The sequence below is a fragment of the Leuciscus leuciscus genome (assembly GCF_965113295.1).
Source record: "Leuciscus leuciscus genome assembly, chromosome: 19".
NCBI classification, from domain to species: domain Eukaryota; kingdom Metazoa; phylum Chordata; class Actinopteri; order Cypriniformes; family Leuciscidae; genus Leuciscus; species Leuciscus leuciscus.
In genome coordinates this window covers 10,528,966-10,546,671 of record NC_138743.1, presented here as the reverse complement: position 1 = coordinate 10,546,671, position 17,706 = coordinate 10,528,966, and the positions used below count along the sequence as shown (strand labels likewise).

Here is a 17,706-nt window from a genome sequence, read left to right as displayed (position 1 = left end):
GCGCGTGAACTTCAGTTGGTTTTATACGAGCGTGCAAAACTACTGCGCGTCAGCACGACGTCAAAAGGAGGGGGGAGTCCTGAGCCAATGCTGTACTTTATTCTCAAACATGACCGACCATGAGGCTTTACCTTCTTCATTTGACCTGTGGGCAATCTGGGCATGGTCGGTGAATAAAAAATAAAAAAAAGTATATCTCGTGGATTTTAACCTGTAATAAGTGAATCTTACACAGAGGGATCCAGGTTACCCCCAAAAATATAACTAAAATTAGGGTATATTGTGTTTTTATAATTACACAAGTGAAAAGGTTATATATTTAAAAGATATAATGCCAGCTCTAGAACTATTGGTAGGCTATTCTCAATTAAAGGTAGGGTTGGCAATTTCGAAGCAGCTAGCAATTTACCATTTTCACATTTCCAGGTTTCTCAAAAAGCAGAATTCGCCATAGTTGGGTAAACTTCTATAGCGGTGAATGAGAGACTACATTAAACATATTTATTTTTATTAGGAAAACTCAATAGAGAGAGATTGATACCAGCAGTCAGAAGAGAGAAAGATGTCAACTTTACTGTCGTCACTCCCATAGCCACTGTAATAGAAACACCCTCACAGGTGGATATATATATATATTAAAAACTGCACAGGAATTACGATGCTGATGACCAATAAAACACGTCATCACGCATGTGAAAAGAGTCCATAGAAAAGCTTGCTTTGACAGCATGAGATCCCACACTCCCTTCATTCAAAAATTAAGATATTAGATAAATCTTCATATACTGTATATATACATAAATTTGAAGACAAATGGACCACAGAGAAAAAGGAGAAAAAATGTATTCACAATTCTGTATACTCCGTTCACAGGTACATTTGAGCAGACTGATATTACTCACTGGTGATTTACAATGTTTTGTGTTTTGCAACTTTTTGCTAGTTGTTATAGACAAGAGTGGTATGTGGATCACTGACACTTTCATTTCGTTGGCGCTGAGGCTTTTTGTAGCTGTTGATGGGTACAGGGACCCCTCTGAAGTGATCCATCAGATCCGTCCCACCAAAGAAGTTCACAAAGATGATGCCCAGTTTGGCAGGCATGAGACTGCAAGAACATGAATAGGTGGGTCAAGCTTAGTTAAATTAGATCTTGCCAATCATTTTGTGCAATATTAAAATTAGTGAGACATTTACATTGAATACAATTATTTTCTGTTAACTGTTTGCTATTGATTTATTTATTTTTTAATTATTAAAGGTTGGCAAAAGGCATGAAGATAAATAAACTAATTTTATATCTTCAAAAACAAGTATTTAGAGGCCTAAAATACCTCTTAAGTGCCGTCAAGAAATATAGACTTGAGGGTAACAGCAAGTACATCTTCTCCCTTAGTATGGCATCCACAATCTGTTTTGCTGCATGTCTCTGATCCAAGACTGGAAGAAAAGACGGTCTCCTTAACAAAAGTAAAATATCAATGTTACCACATCACCAGAGCACAAATCTCTAATAATGTTTCATAAATGGAAACTGTATTGGCCTACTTTGTTTGACATCCCAGAAACATTTTGGTATTTATTAGATAGGGACACACTATTGTTGTTTTGATTCCTTCCTTTTTAAGGACAAGCAGCTCCAGTGCAATAGATTCTGCGAAGCTCACTGCTGCAGACTTGCTTGCGCAATAGTCTGTGGACAAAACGTGTTGAAAAATCCCATTCTATTTTTAAATCACACCTCAATTTAACACTAAATCATGAATGTGCAATATCTAAAGTTTAGTCTGAAATCTCTCTTTAAATGTACCTGCAAGGCCATTCATTGCAAACAACCCTCCATGGCATGCCACGCAGACCAGGTGCCCATGGTTCCGTTGCAACATAGCTGGGAGAAACGCCTTGTAAGTCTGTGAATTCAAATATTTGAGATAACGGTAAGCTCACTGTTCCCATAACATAAAAACAGAGGTTTAAAGAATGTAAAACATGAAGAAAACACTGAATTGTTTTTCTTTACCCAGAAATGAGCAGCAACATTGACCTTTAGTGTTCTATCCACCAGACTGTCAGGGGCTTCAACGAAAGTGTATTTTCCTGTTACCATGCCTGCGTTGTTCACCAAGATTGACACATCTCCAACCTCCCTTTTAACCTGTTGAAATGTTTTAACATAAAAATTCACCTTCATATTATTTACCCCTCATTAAAACTGTAAATGTTTTTTAAAAGGTATAAATGATATATATATATATATATATATATATATAAATATAAATGATTAATTATTTACCTGTTCAGCAGCCTTGTAGACCTCACTTCTTCTGCTGCAGTCACAGGTATAGGCATACACTCGCACATCTAATACCTGCTTTAATTCTTTTGCTGTTTTGTCCAGTGCCTCTGAGTTGATATCCCATAAGACTAATGTTGCTCCATAGTGTCCAAGTTCTTTGGCGATCAGTTTTCCAATCCCATTTGCAGCTCCAGTCACCAAGACTATCTCTCCCTCAACGTCTTTCTTGCAATGTGGAATAAAGAGTCGAACAAAGGCTTCAAAAAAGTAAAAAACTGCTCCAAGAATGAGCTCAAAAATGTCTTTTAAGAACCAGAGATTGTGAATTATGCTCTCAAAGCTCTGAAAAACCTGGTTATGCATGTCTCTGATCTAATTTGATCTGTGTTTTCACATAGCTGTTTTGGTGGTTCTTCTCCTTGAACATGCTTCAGTAAGTTTGGATCTCAGGTACAGCTTGTTCTATCTAGAGGTTCTTTATATGTCACATCTGTTGGTTTCCAGTCACAATGGTGTTTGTTTGACCTGTCACCTAGAGTACATTAGTGTAGTTAATTTTAGATGTTGCTATTGCAGCATGTGACCACAGTTTGATGTCATGATAATGTTATTATGAGGAATTATTTGAGTGATTAATAAATGTCTGTATTAAAACTAATGCAGTTATTTGTATGATACCTTTATATATATATGTATGTAAAAGTATAAATGAGATATGGTAATATTTAAATAGTCCTTTAACATAGGTCTGAAACAGGAAGGGGATGTAGCTCAGTGGTAGAGCGCATGCTTTGCATGTATGAGGCCCCGGGTTCAATCCCCGGCATCTCCAGTATTTTTTTTTATCTCAATGTAAGGTTAGTAAAAGCTGTCATCAAACAGTATTTAATTGATCCATAAATTATTATTATTATTTATATTTTTAAGAAGAACGGCTTTAAACCATAGACAGTATACGAGTCAAACATGTTAAATCTCATTCTACGTAATTACGTCATACGTTCTTTCCTTGGCGACGGTAACCAGGGAGAAAGCTATACCAAAATGTCTTCAGCCTGACAACTATTACCCAAAACATAGCTATATCAAGAAATACGTCCTTATAACTGCACTGAGTCTTTTATAAATGTAAAGGATGCAGCTAAAGTACCTGAAGACTCTTCTAACACCTCAGGTAAAACATGTAACGTTACCACGTTTAGACGTTATTTAGCGACGCTAGCTTACTAGCTCTCAGCAGTCCGCTATCTAACTGTTAACTTATAGGCATGAGAACGCTTCTTAGCTTGGCAACACTGCTTATGTGTCTTGCCTGACATCAAGTAAAAGCATTTAGTTGTGCAAAGAAACAGTAACGTTAATAGAAATCCGACCAATTCCGAATGTTAAACGAATATTATTTAAATCAGAGTGACTCCAAGACTCTGCTTTGAAAGTAGTGTTGTGTCTGTATTGTCTTTTCTTTTCTGTAGGATGGAGCTGCTAAAGTCACCTGTATGGCTTGGGCTTCTAACAATGCAAAGTTTGCAGTGTGCACTATTGATAGAGTGGTTATATTGTATGATGAGCAGGGAGAGAAAAGAGACAGATTTACCACAAAGCCTGCAGACCCCAAAGTAAGTTATCAGCAACTTATTTAATTCAAATATTCAAAATGAATTTTGTATCCTGCCAGTGCCATACGTATGTTAGTATGTCAGGAAAACGTATTCATGAAGTCATGACAAATTATTTGCAGTATGGAAAGAAAGCCTACGTGGTCAAGTCCATGGCATTTTCCCCTGATTCAACCAAGATAGCTGTTGCTCAAACAGACAACATCATATTTGTTTACAAAATTGGAGAGGAGTGGTAAGTAATCTCAGTATAATACTAATAATTAGTGCTAATATAATATACTAATAAGATCACTATATATAAGATCATATATATATGAAGAGTTCAGATGCAAAAGTGCCATCTGAAATTTTCTTCTAGAATGATCATTTTTATAAAGCTTGTATATTTAAGTTCAGTAATTTCACTTAAACGACAATTAATAGGTAATTTGCATTGCAATTTAAGTGAAATTATTGAACTTAAATATACGAGCTTGATAAAAATGATCATTCTAGAAGAAAATTTCAGATGGCACTTAGAGGCTTTTGCATCTGAACTCTTCATATATATATATACTACTATATATATATATATATATAGAGGCTATATGCTTTATTGAATTATTTTTAATTTCTTATTATATGTTTTCTGTCCCAGGGGAGATAAAAAGGTTATTTGCAACAAATTTATTCAAACAGTAAGTATTCTGATGATAAATAAAATACATCATTAGGCTGAAGTGCCATATATTGTGCGCATTAACTTTGTTGTTGTTCTATAGAGTGCTGTAACATGTCTGGTTTGGCCGTCAGAGCATGCAATTCTATTTGGACTTGCAGAGGGGAAAGTAAGTGTGTGGTGCATTTTCTGTTTTACACCTTAAGCTGAATTTCCTATTTTGTGAGGATTCATTTTGTGAATGTTTAATGTTAAATTCAGGTTCGACAAGCCAATACAAAAACAAGCAAGTCCTCCACGATATACGGAACGGACTCTTATGTTGTCTCACTAACCACAAAGTATGTATGCTTATTTAAAATCCTGACCCTATGATGCTTGCTTCTTTGTCCAAGTACCCTTTTCCGGTTTGTTTACAGTGTTATTTTACTAGTATTTATACACTGATGTGATGAGCCAAAACATTATGACCACCTACCGACAAAACAGAACAGACCCGCAGAACCATGGATACTACACAACCTCTGAAGTTGTCCTGTGGTATCTGGCAAGTCCTGTAAGTTGTGAGTTGGAGCTCAAGTTGATCGGACTTGTTGGTTCAGCACATCCTACTGATGCTCAATCAGATTGAGATCTTAGGAATATGGAGGGCAGGGCAACACCTTTAGGCTCTTCATCATGTTCCTCAACCATTCCTGAACAATGTGTGCAATGTGGCAGGGTTCATTATCCTGCTGAAAGAAGCCACTGCTATCAGGGAACACCATTGGCATGAAGGCATGTACCTAGTTTGCAACGTTTAGGTAGGTGGCAAGTGTCAAATTGACATCCACATGAATGGCCAGACCCAGGGTTTCACAGCAGAACATTCCCCAGAGAATCACACTTTCTCGACCAGGTGTCATCTTCCCACAGTGCATCCTGATGGGATCACTTCCCCAGGTAAACACTGCTGACCAGGAGCACCCCACAAGCCTTGCCAGAGGCTTTTCAGAGATTTTCTGACCCATTCATCAGGCCACAACAATTTGACCCTTGTCAAAGTCACTCCTGCCCATTTCTCCTGATTCCAACATGTTGACTACGAGAACTGATTGTTCACTTACCATCTGATCAACCCAGACCTTGACATGTGACCGTGTTAGGAGATGATCAACATTTTTTGCTTCACCTGTGTGTGGTCATAATGTTTTGCTTCATCAGTGTATACTATTATAGTATATACAACATTTAATTAGTCTTTATATTTTAAAGTTTTATATTTTTATATTTCAGTTTTAATCAATTTAGAATTCGAACAACACTGTATCTCTCTTGATCCACTCTCGCAGTGTCTCAGGGAAGGGAATCCTCTCGGGTCATGCAGATGGAACGGTCGTTCGGTACTTCTTTGACGATGAAGGTTCTGGAGAATCTCAGGTAAAAAGTTTGCTTTATTGTATTGAAATGTATTTACAATATAATATACAGATGTTAATTAAAATATATCTGCAAGTGAATTAATGACTGATTTGTTCTGATTGTTTAAAAGGGCAAATTGTTGACTCATGCATGCCCACCATATGCCCTGGCATGGGGCACCAACAGCATAATTGTGGCTGGATGTGACAAGAAGATCGTGGCCTATGGGAGGGAGGGCCATGTGCTTCAGACATTTGACTACAGCCGAGATCACTCTGAAAAGGAATTCACGGTTGCAGCATCTAGCCCCAGTGGCCAGTCCATAGTTGTAGGAAGCTATGACAGGTGAGAGAACACATTCAATCGAAAACAAAAACGTTCAGCCAATGTCTTGACAAATCTCATTTTTCTTTAGATTGCGAGTTTTCAATTGGAGTCCTCGAAAAGGTACCTGGGATGAAGGTTCTCCCAAAGAAATTCCAAACCTGTACACCATCACAGCTCTATCCTGGAAGAAAGACGGCTCTCGGCTTTCTGTGGTCAGTCTGGACGGCCAATTCCTTAAAGATATCCGAACCTCAATGTCTTTAAGAAAATCTTTAGGCCTTTTTACAACTAGTCACTTCATGCATCTTCTCTGATCTGATAGCTATCCACTCCTGAAAAGAACAGATGTAAATGCCCTTTCGAGACAGATTTAAATTCGATCACCACTTCAGGAGGCGGTTTGAGAGACATTCCAATCCAGACGAAACTAGACAAGTGTAAATGCACCTGGTTGTTGAAGCCACGTGTAAATTTTCCTCCTCCTAAAATTGTAAAAAAAAAAATAAACGTGTGAGCGCATGTTATACCAGCTCCTGGTTGTCAAATATGACAGTGCTGTTGCAACACATCGCCACAGATATGGTCCACAAGTGACGAACAGTTGAGCATCTTTCTATAGCAAGCAGATGCACAAACTGCCACAAATGAAATGTAATGTTCGGTGTGACACCGTGAAAACTTAGCACAGAGTAATTTTTATTAAAAGTGGTGAGCGGTAAACACTATATTCCCTCACCAGTGCTGACACATCTTTGGTGTTGAAATAAGCTGATGCTAAATAAAATGCAGAGCATATCTTTTGCTTTCGATGATGTGAAATACATTGAATTTGCATATAGAGTGGGAATTGTAGATCGGATTTATTTTCGTTTTGTGGAGACACATTTGCAAGTGTAAACTAAACAGTTTTAACAAATCGGATGGCTATCTGATCAGTAAACATGCATTAAGTGAAAAGTGTAATTAGGCCCAATATTTATGTTTGTATTTAAGCACTAATCCTGAAAATATCCCAAATCAGTTCATAAGTTTGTCTGCACGATGTTTATAATTTGGTAAGACATAAGCAGGATCGCAAAAACATTGGCTTAAAGATGTTGCCACTCGGGACAACTGAGGGGCTGTGGAGGTGATGTGTTATTAAATGACCTTCTGTAAACTGCAGGGCACACTGTGTGGAGGTGTCGAGATGTTTGACTGCTGTCTCCGCAGGAGTATTTACAAGAACAAATTTGAGATGACATATGTAGGACTAAGTCAGGTGAGCATTACTTTTAGATATTTCAAGTGCACAGTTTCCGTTCATTTCAGTAGTGACTGTTGTTTTTAATCTTGTTTACATCCTACAAACTAAAGAAACTTGTTTCTTAAACCCTCCTAGGTGATTGTGAAGAATTTGTCCTCTGGCACACGAGTGGTGCTGAAATCTCGGTATGGTTATGAGATAGATGAGGTGAAAGTCATGGGGAAGGATCGATTTCTTGTGGCTCACACCTCTGACACACTGCTGCTGGGAGACCTGTTGTCCAACAAACTAAGTGAGGTAGGATGTCTGGTTTGGACTTGTTTGATTAATTACGGTTGCTTTATTTCTGTTGTGTAGTTTTGTCAGAATGAGAATGCTTCTATTTAGATCAAACTGTCTGGATTAATCTATTTTTGGGCATTTTAGCAGAGTCAACGGCTTCTTTGGGTGAACAAAAGTTTAAAACGTCTAATTAAAAGTTCAAGGGCTTAATGGTTCACTGTGTTAATCCATGTTTAATTGAGTTTCCAAAGTGCTCTTATGGGAGTTGGAAGAAAGTTCAGTGTGACAAACAGGATAATGGTGAAGGGCCTTGGCTGTGGAGTCTGTCTGCTTCTTTCTGTGTAATGTAGTGGAAAGCAAAAGTTGATGACAACAATGATGTACTTCATTAAATAACACCACTCTCCAATTTCAGGTGGCGTGGCAGGGCTCTGGGGGAAATGAAAAGTTTTTCTTTGAAAATGAAACGGTACAGTCTTTTTTTGGTGTTATTGTGTGTTATTAAGATGCTTCGGTTGTTTATGAGCATGGTACAAAGGAAAACAACTGGGTTTAATGAGTCATGCAGCTCTAGATGATATAATTAAACTCGTTGCTGGCTAATTGTAAATTGCTATATTTCCTGGTAGGTGTGCATGATTTTCAATGCTGGAGAGCTGGCACTGGTGGAATACGGAAGCAATGAAATCCTGGGATCTGTTCGAACAGAGTTTATGAACCCACACCTCATCAGGTCTGCCATTATAACACTTTGGAAAGAAAAAGCTATTGTTTAAAGGCAAAGTAAATTCAAAATGATTGTCTTTTTTACTACTTTTAGTTTTATAATCTTTAATCAAAATAATGTAAAAACCTTTGCCTCTGCAATTGTATTTCATATTAAAATATACATTATATAATTTGATGTATGATACAAGCCCCACCCTTCCTGTTGTACCATTTAATGTATAACATAATTTTATAGCAAACAACAGTCAGGCAAGGTTACATTGCCTACAAAAGTCATGTATAAAGCTGACCACTAGATGGAGGGATTTACCTTAGATTTCCCAGTTTTCCTCCTGTCATTCTGCTCTGAAAACCACTATTGCTGTTGATACATACAGCTGGCTCTTAGTGAGCAGACCTAGTCATCACAAATCAGCATTCATGTAAAAAGCCTGTCAGGTGCTGTCAGATTGCAGTGCTTGGTTCCTCTTGATGGAGCACTGACAGGTCCCTCAGCACCCACAGGAAGTGTTCAATCCTTGGTTTGTGTGTTTGTGTTTGCAGCGTGCGTCTGAATGAGAGGAGGCAGAGGGGAGTGGAGAACAACAAAAAGTTGGCCTACCTGATTGACATCAAAACTATTGCCATTGGTAAGTTATTGCCCATTACTTCTGCCAGGGCTATGATCTCTTTATTATTCACTAAAATAAAAATGATCATTTTAGTAGCTGAAGGATAATAACACATTATCATTGAGGAGAATACGGTTAAATTACTTTTGAATGATTTAAGACTTTGAGTGACAGATTTAAATGCAACTCAGATTTATTTATATAGAGCTTTTCAGGTGGTAATTAGGGATGACATAATTTTATTTAAGTTTTGACTAATCACGTTGTCTTGTTGACAGTTTTGGTGATTAAAGATTAATTTAGACATTTAGCCCATTGAGTGAATAAAAAAATGCATGCAAGTATACGGAATTATATTCACATTAGCTCATAAAGGACAGTCTAAGTCTATTGTCATCATCAGCTAAAAGAAATGATGTCATCGATGGTGTTGATTACATAATCGTCTGTTTCCACTCTAAATGGGACGCCTATTCCATATGACCCATTATTTGATTCTGCAGAAACGATCATTTATGGGACAATAGGAAGGTGTGTTGATGTTGAGTCAGTTCGGACGATACCTTTCAATTAGACTGTTACCCTGCTGTGTCATCGTCACAGCCCTCTCATTCACCGGCTACCGCCAGACATCTGCCACGGCTCTGACCACTTCCTGTGCTAATTAAGTCCTGGCATGCTCCTTCTGTCCTGCTTGCCTTGTTTCTTCTTCAGGTGGTGAAAATGAGAAACAACTTTCATCCAATTTATTTTCCTCTGACAGACAGCAGAGTGCTTTTCCCCCTCACTGATCCATGTGCTTAAAACCTGTTCAGAAAGTGCAAATTGGAAAGTGTTTTTCCTCTCTTTTCTCCCCTCCCCCTTCATAAGTGATGCTTCCCATCAGAATGGTTATTTGTGAACAAAGAGGCAGAAATGCAGGGAAGCGTCACACAACGTGATTTATGAAAGACTCATTGATTTGTTTTTGTTAGGGCACGGATGTACAGGGTCTGTATGAAAGGCAATGCCTCCGTTTTTGCAGCATGTCTTTGTGTATGTGTATATGGTGACATTCATGGCAGTAAATGGATCTCCAAATTTGATAATTCTGCTTATTACAGGGTTTTTTTTGTCTAAAAGCCTCTTATTTTTTAAAAGTTTTAACTGTACTTATTCATTTCTGACCTGGTATTTGGTGCATTCATCTCCCATGATCCTTCTCTTTTCCTGTTTTTCTCAGTGGACCTGGTGGGTGGGTATAATCTGGGCACTATAAGCCACGACTCCAAGATAGACTGGCTAGAGCTGAATGAAACGGGGCGTAAACTGCTTTTTAGGGACAAGAAATTAAGGGTAAGTGGGGAACATTATTATTTTAGCTCTAATATTGCTAATGAAATCAGAACGATGTGTCACTTCGGTCTCTTTTTCCATGTTCAGCTCCACCTGTATGACATCGAGAGAAGCGTGAAGAGCACCATGCTGAGTTTCTGTCCTTACGTTCAGTGGGTACCAGGTAGTGATGTAGTTGTGGCACAGAACAGAGGAAACCTGTGTGTTTGGTACACCATCGACAGCCCAGAGAGGGTCACAATGTTTCCCCTCAAGGTGAGCTGAGGCTACAGATCACTCAGAGTGAATAGTGATTTTATTTGCACATTCTGTCTATGTTAAGCACCTGATTAACTAAAGGAACTATTCAAATCAGCAACCACGCAAACAACTCACAGAATTGCTCCACCATTGCAATTCAGATGCAAATCGGCTGTTTAAAAAGCAAAAAAATTCTTGATATACTCGTGTGGTTTTTTAAAAGAAGTCTCATCCATGTTCACCCAGACAATTATTTAAATATATATAGATTTTATTGTAATAATATTGTGCAATATTATTACAATTTAAAATAACCATTTTCTATCGTAATATATTTAAAAGTTTTCTGCATCATTACTCCAGTATTCTGTGTCACACGTTCCTTCAGAAATCATTCTAATATGCTGATTTGGTGCTCAAGATACATTCCTATTATCATTGTTGAAAACAGTTGCGCTCATTATTTTTGTGGAAACATTGACTTTTTCAGGATTCTTTAATAAATAGAAAGTTCAAAAGAACAGGATTTATTTGTGTAACATTACTAATGTTTTTACTGTGACGTTGGTTCACTTCTAACTTAATAAAAGTATTCATTTCTTTAAAAAAATCTTACTGACCTGAAAGGTGTAATGGTTGTGTAACATTGTTTTTTGATGAATTATTTCAGCTATAATTAGTAGTAGTAAAATAATAAAGTGGTATAATGAACTGCAGTTGAATAAGACACAGATTTTGCACTGAAATATTGAATTCACTCCTCATTGTCTTAGTTTCTTGTTTGAGTCGACTGTGAGTTTAATCATGTGACTTTGTTTTGGTGACAGGGTGACATTGTAGACCTGGAGAGATCCAATGGCAAAACTGAAGTCATTGTGACTGAAGGGGTTAACTCTGTGTCCTACACTCTAGATGAGGGGCTGATTGAATTTGGCACAGCCATTGATGATGGTGACTATTACAGGTAAAAACAAAACACCATAGCCACCTGCAATAAAACATGAACTTGACCTCAATTATGTAAGTATCCTTATTCATAGCTGGACTTGTATTTGTTTGCGCACAGAGCAACCGCATTCCTGGAGACCCTGGAGATGTCGGCAGAGACAGAAGCCATGTGGAAGACTTTGAGTAAACTCTCCCTAGAGGCACGACAGCTCCACATCGCTGAGAGGTTAGACAAGCAAGACAGTCCGCCCACCTCTATGACTCAGCTACTGCTGCGATGACTTCAGCATAGCTGTCCGAATCATGTGTCTAACCTTGACAACTAGGAAACAGTGACAGAATTAATAAATATTGTAGTTTGTTTGAATTCCTTTACATATCATCTTGGCATAATTTTTAAAAACTTTTGTACTGGCAGTACAGAAATACCATTCACATGATTATGTAAACACAAAACTTCTTTCTTAACAATTCTCTTGTTCTATTTATAGCATTGTTGCATTTATTTTTGCACCTTTGAATTTTTTTTATTTTCTCTTAAAATGCAGCATTTAATTGGCACTACAGAAGAACTAAATTAAATATAAACACATTGAATCAACAAAGTAGCGATATATTATTAAAGGGGTCATATTATGAATGTATAATTTTACATGATCATTTGAAATGATAGTATTTACTGCAGCCACACTGTACTTAAAATATCCTGCCCGATAAGTTAAAAAATATATATTTTATTGAAACTAACCTTTAAAAATGTATTATTTAGAGCTATCTTGTATATGTCAGCAACATGTCACATGGTAATTCAGACTTGATTTTGGGAGTGTTAAACCATATTTCACTTGAGAAAAAAAAAAAAGGCTGTTGAATTCCAAGGTTCAGAGAAGAGGTGGTCATGTTTTTGGTGTAAATTATAAATGGATCTCAGGAATAAAATAATAATGTTACAATACATGCCAGAAGCATTCGTCAAAAGAACTTTAAAGAAAGCTGCTATTTTGCACAGCTGCTCTGTGTGTTGCATTTTAAATGTTGAAATGTGTCTCAGATAATATTCTGCCTAAAGAAAAATGTGCGTAATCTTGTGCTAAAGGGCAAAAAACGTTCACCTGAGCTTGTGAGGATAAAAGCTTTAGATCTAAGCACCAAAAGTCCTCTTACAAAGGCTTCCAGTTGCTTTAGGTTGCAGTGAGCATGTTTATAGTTTTCCTTTTACTGTATAAGCATTTTTAAGAGTGTTTGAAGCTGGAATTTAAATTAGAGAGGATTGGTTTGTTATGAATAGGCTCATCTGCATAAAGCATGCAGAGAAAAAGTGCTCTGACCGTCAAGGAGAATGCAAATGAAGGAATTGCCTGGATACTCTTCCTGTTGCCTGTTTGCTTGATCTCACTTTTGGTCATCTGATCATGACCGATAAGCACTGTCCAATCTAAATGCCATGACTTATTGCAGCATTGGCGGTCGAATGTGAAATGATACGCCATGTGATGTTGTTTGTATTTGTTTGCTCTTTCTCATCTGAGGTGCTATTGGGTTTTTCTGCAGGTGTTTTGCAGCCCTTGGGGATGTGTCCAAAGCCCGATTCTTAAATGAGACCAACAAGATTGCAGATGCTGTCTCAAAGGAAAATGTATATATTGTATCAAACCAGTTATGTCTGTACACTTCTAGAATGTACATTTCTGTTGTTGTACTTATGCATTTTAAAATTCAATGTTACTGTACTCTCCTGTAGGGTGGTGATGGGACAGACCACTACCAGGTGAAAGCTCGGCTGGCCATGCTGGATAAGAACTTTAAACTTGCAGAGATGTATTACATGGAACAGGTAAGGAACAATTTCCAATATCTGCAACTAGGAGTGTGACTTAATGCATTTACCATAGTATTATATTCAACACTTTATATTAAAATAAATAAATACAATTTAAAATGGTCAAATAAACATATTCAATTCATGGTTAAAAATAATTAAATGTTAAATGTAACAATAAAATTATTATTTAAAAATAAATAATTTATTAAAAATAAATAAATATCAATTAAAAACATTAAAATTATTAATAAATTTTGAAATTCAACTTTTAAATGGCAGCTTTGAAAATAATTTTTCATTCTTTATCTATTTACCAATTGAGTTAAATGGCTTTGGACAGTTCATACGTGGGAGCAGCAGAGTTATTTCTGAGTTATTTCTCGATTGCCGAGTAATATTTCTGTAACCCTTCAGAATGCAGTGGATGAAGTGATGGAAATGTACCAGGAGCTCCACATGTGGGATGAATGTATTGCAGTGGCAGAGGTGAAGGTATCTGTTTTTAAAACAATTTTCATAATGTCTAGTCAACAGTTTTTGGTCTTTTATTTAGCTTAAAACAGGGGCTCTCAATAGGTTTTGCCCAGATACAGATAAGTAGTGATCCAACACAGAACCATAATTATTTATTGTTCAAACATTTCAATTTATGAATATTATCATGAACTGCACATGGCCAAATACAAAATTATTGCCTGGATTCTTAATGTCTCTTGAATGTTGATGGTTTCATCCCGTCAGCAGTCAATGATTAACAGCACTAAACATATTATAGACAACACAAACCATGTTTATTTTAATTTTATGGATATAAGGATTAGGGCGTGTCCCACAACTTATCCATGTTCTCATGATATGGGAAGAGTTTTCTCATCCCTTATAAAAATTGATAAGCCTTTGTATGCTGCTATCTTAACTATGCCCAATTATGTGGTTAGTTGCCGTTTATTATGTGCATTTAGCAGCTGTCTATGATGCTGAAAAATCTACATTTTACTAATATGAAATGTTTATCCCATAAAGGGCCACCCGGAGTTGGACAATTTGAGACGCAGTTACTATTCTTACCTAATGGAGACCAATCAGAATGAGAAAGCCGGTGAGGTGAAGGAAAATGAAGGAGACTTCACTGGTGCTGTTAACCTCTACCTGAAAGCGGGACTTCCTGCCAAAGCTGCTTGGCTGGCCATGAGCAGAGATGAGCTCTTATCAAGCCAAGACATCATCAGCCGCATCACTGCTGCGCTCATCAAAGGAGAGTTCTATGAGAGGGTGAGTATTACCTGCAGCGGTATGTGGCTTGACAAAATGGCTACTGTTAAGATCCTTGCATTCATAACTTTCATCTGAGTAGCAGATCCACTCGCCCAAGTAACTGACATGGTATTGTTCCACAAGAAAACTGTTCTAATTCAAATTATTATTGAACTCAACAGGCAGGTGACCTGTTTGAAAGGACAAGAAATAATCAGAGAGCCCTGGAGTGCTACCGCAAGGGAAATGCTTTTAAGAAAGGTGAGCATAGGTGGTAAGAACAATCAGAATAGGGTGTTACATTACAATTGGAACAAGAAGTCAATTGTTGTAATGCAAAGCATTAGAGCTATAGATTCATTGCCTTCATTGACATCTGCTGATTGCACTGTGCTTCCACAGCGGTGGATCTGGCTCGTATTGCCTTTCCCGCAGAAGTTGTAAAGCTGGAGGAAGTGTGGGGTGATTACCTAGTGCAACAGAAACAACTGGATGCTGCTATCAACCATTACATAGAAGCTGGGTAAGTTTCTAGAGCAGTCATATACAAATGGCAGACCGCGGGCCGTGTCCAGACCCAGAAAAGGGCCAATACTGACCAAAGAGGATTATAATAATATAATTTTTGTCAGCTTTCAAACATGACCGCATGCCAGCGCAGCCTCTCGCTCTCTATCAGTAAAGAAACCATGTCCGATCCAATTGCGTGAGTTTCTGCAAATGGATATCATGACGAGTTCTGCGTCCTATTCAACTACATGCGTTTATGTAAATTGTTCTCATGAAGAGATACACGTCTCATCCAAACGCATCATTATATGTAAATATCTTCGCACGTGAAAGACAATGTTGCAGCTGTGAGCAAGCAGCGGACAGACACACAGAAACCGAACGTCCATCAATATCAGATATAGACTTTGCGAATGTGATTATGGCTTCAAAGAAAAGAAAAGTTGATAGCAAATATTACCTTTTCAAAGACGAGTGGACAAAGTACGCATCCATTCTCCCCGCGACAATTTCAAAACCAATGTGCCTTATATGCTCCGAGTCCGTAGCGCTCGTCAAAAGTGCCAATGTGTAGCGCCACTGTGACACAAAACACAGTCATTTCGAGCAAACGTATCCTTAAAACATACTGAGAACGAGAAAAAGAAATCAGCTCAAAGCCCAATATGAGAAGTCCACTGAAGTGTTTGTCCATTCCCTGACAGCCCAAGAGCAAGCAATGGAGTGCTCACTGAAAATAGCTTGGATTTTGTGAAAACACAAAAAGCCATTTACAGACAGAGATGGTAAAAGAATGTATGAATGAAGTTGGTGGCCTTTATGGCTTTAGGGCTTTATGGCCTTAATAAAGGCCTTCTGAAGTGAAGCGATGCGTTCGTGTAAGAAAATATCCATATTTAAAATCTTTTTTACACCAAAAGAGTAACCCTTGAGGATGTATAACTATCCCTTTAAGTCGGTGGTCTCTATCACCACAGATGGAGCTCCATCCATGATGGGAAGAGGTAGGGGACTGGTTGCACTTTTGAAAGAGGACCACACTGACCTGATATCTTACCACTACATTATACACCAGTCTGTGCAAATGTTTGTGCCAATCTGTGCAGAGAGTATGCTGAGGTCATGACAACAATGATGAAACTGATCAACTTTTTGAGAGCATCATTGTCCCTTCAGCATCGTCTGCTAAGAGGCTTTCTGACAGAGGTCATTGCCAACTATGATGACTTAGTACTGCACAACAATGTCAGATGGCACAGCAAAGGCAGGGCTTTGGAGCGCTTTTGGGCCATTCGGGAGGAGATCACAGCAAAAGAGTGACAAGGCAACTCAGTTTTTGGAAGATGTAGAGAAGATGCAAACAGCTGCAGTTTTGGCAGACATTACATCAAATCCTAATGAGCTCAACTTTAGCTGGAGGGACAGAACAACACAGTATGTGATTTGATAACAGCAGTCCGGGCTTTCCAGAAGAAATTGGGAGATTTTCAAGACTGATCTCCAAGGTGAAATTGTCCACTTCCCCAAACCTTTGGAGCAAACCCAGGGAGAGAAAGATATGACCTACCATGCTGTTTTCATGCAGAAGCTGATGAACAACTTTAAGACTCGCTTTGATGATTTTGTACTTGTAGGACAACTGTGAGTTTTATAGAAGAAGCCAAACAGATCTTCAGATTGGTAAATTATGCATTACTACAAATGGAGTTGATTGAACTGCAAGAAAATGTGGCTTTGAAAGAGCAGGTTGATAATTGTGACCCTGCAACTTTCTGGGGAAAGATGGTGCCTGACGCTGATTTCCCTGTTCTAAACAAAATGGCACTACACATCCTGAGCATGTTTGGTTCCACATACTGCTGTGAGTCAGCATTTTCCATAATGAACATTATTAAACCAAATACCGCACCAGACTTAGCAATGCACACCTGCACCACTGTCTCAGAATAGCACTTTCCCCAAACTTCAAAGTATTGGAAGGACAGAAAATTAGTTATTTTTCTCATTAGTCATTGATGCGAGGTACAGAGTGACTGGTGCATGCATGAAACAAACTCTGTGCAGTCAGATCTTCTCCTCTTTTGGACTTTCCTTTGTTCTCCTTAAAATGTGCACTTTAGTTCATTATTATTATTTATTAATTTAAGAAAAATGCACAATGCACGTACAGTGGCTCACTGTGATTTTTATTATTATTTTTTGCATACATACAGATTACTATGCAACCACTTTTGCTCAGATATGTTGTCACAAATGTGCAGTTTAATATGTTTTTGTAAGAAGTGAAACCATATGTTAAAGGAACACTCCACCGTTTTTTTGAAATGGGGCTTATTCACCTTCTTTCCTACATTTAGATAGGTGGGCAAATGCATTTTTGTCTCAGTGCATGCATTGTTTTAGTTTGACAGGGTTGGCACTAGCTTAG

General features: G+C 37.8%; 2 protein-coding genes across 3 annotated transcripts in view; one reads left to right on the top strand and one right to left on the bottom strand.

Moving 5' to 3' along the window:
- Positions 1-158: 158 nt before the first annotated feature.
- LOC309482730 (epidermal retinol dehydrogenase 2) lies at positions 159-2,817 on the bottom strand. Its single transcript, XM_082148265.1, is given in 8 exon segments — positions 159-997; positions 1,000-1,024; positions 1,027-1,108; positions 1,335-1,460; positions 1,549-1,693; positions 1,811-1,910; positions 2,021-2,155; positions 2,294-2,817. Coding segments are annotated over 8 exon segments (1,218 nt in total). The 5' UTR covers positions 2,660-2,817; the 3' UTR covers positions 159-758.
- Positions 2,818-3,315: 498 nt separating this feature from the next.
- ift172 (intraflagellar transport 172) overlaps positions 3,316-17,706 on the top strand; it is a 33,673-nt gene continuing 19,282 nt past the window's right edge. Inside the window, exons 1-24 of one of the 2 annotated variants that reach the window (XM_082148161.1) lie at positions 3,316-3,470; positions 3,769-3,912; positions 4,035-4,147; positions 4,553-4,592; positions 4,677-4,742; positions 4,835-4,914; positions 5,905-5,992; positions 6,105-6,319; positions 6,390-6,513; positions 7,467-7,562; positions 7,683-7,844; positions 8,245-8,298; positions 8,459-8,562; positions 9,102-9,187; positions 10,392-10,504; positions 10,592-10,759; positions 11,572-11,708; positions 11,811-11,918; positions 13,244-13,328; positions 13,434-13,526; positions 13,929-14,000; positions 14,538-14,786; positions 14,951-15,029; positions 15,171-15,291. In XM_082148161.1, coding sequence (XP_082004287.1) covers positions 3,432-3,470; positions 3,769-3,912; positions 4,035-4,147; positions 4,553-4,592; positions 4,677-4,742; positions 4,835-4,914; positions 5,905-5,992; positions 6,105-6,319; positions 6,390-6,513; positions 7,467-7,562; positions 7,683-7,844; positions 8,245-8,298; positions 8,459-8,562; positions 9,102-9,187; positions 10,392-10,504; positions 10,592-10,759; positions 11,572-11,708; positions 11,811-11,918; positions 13,244-13,328; positions 13,434-13,526; positions 13,929-14,000; positions 14,538-14,786; positions 14,951-15,029; positions 15,171-15,291 — 2,636 coding nt within the window. In that variant the 5' untranslated portion in view covers positions 3,316-3,431. Of the gene's footprint in view, positions 3,471-3,768; positions 3,913-4,034; positions 4,148-4,552; positions 4,593-4,676; positions 4,743-4,834; positions 4,915-5,904; positions 5,993-6,104; positions 6,320-6,389; positions 6,514-7,466; positions 7,563-7,682; positions 7,845-8,244; positions 8,299-8,458; positions 8,563-9,101; positions 9,188-10,391; positions 10,505-10,591; positions 10,760-11,571; positions 11,709-11,810; positions 11,919-13,243; positions 13,329-13,433; positions 13,527-13,928; positions 14,007-14,537; positions 14,787-14,950; positions 15,030-15,170; positions 15,292-17,706 lie in introns of both variants that reach the window. The other variant, XM_082148160.1, reaches the window with a different exon arrangement.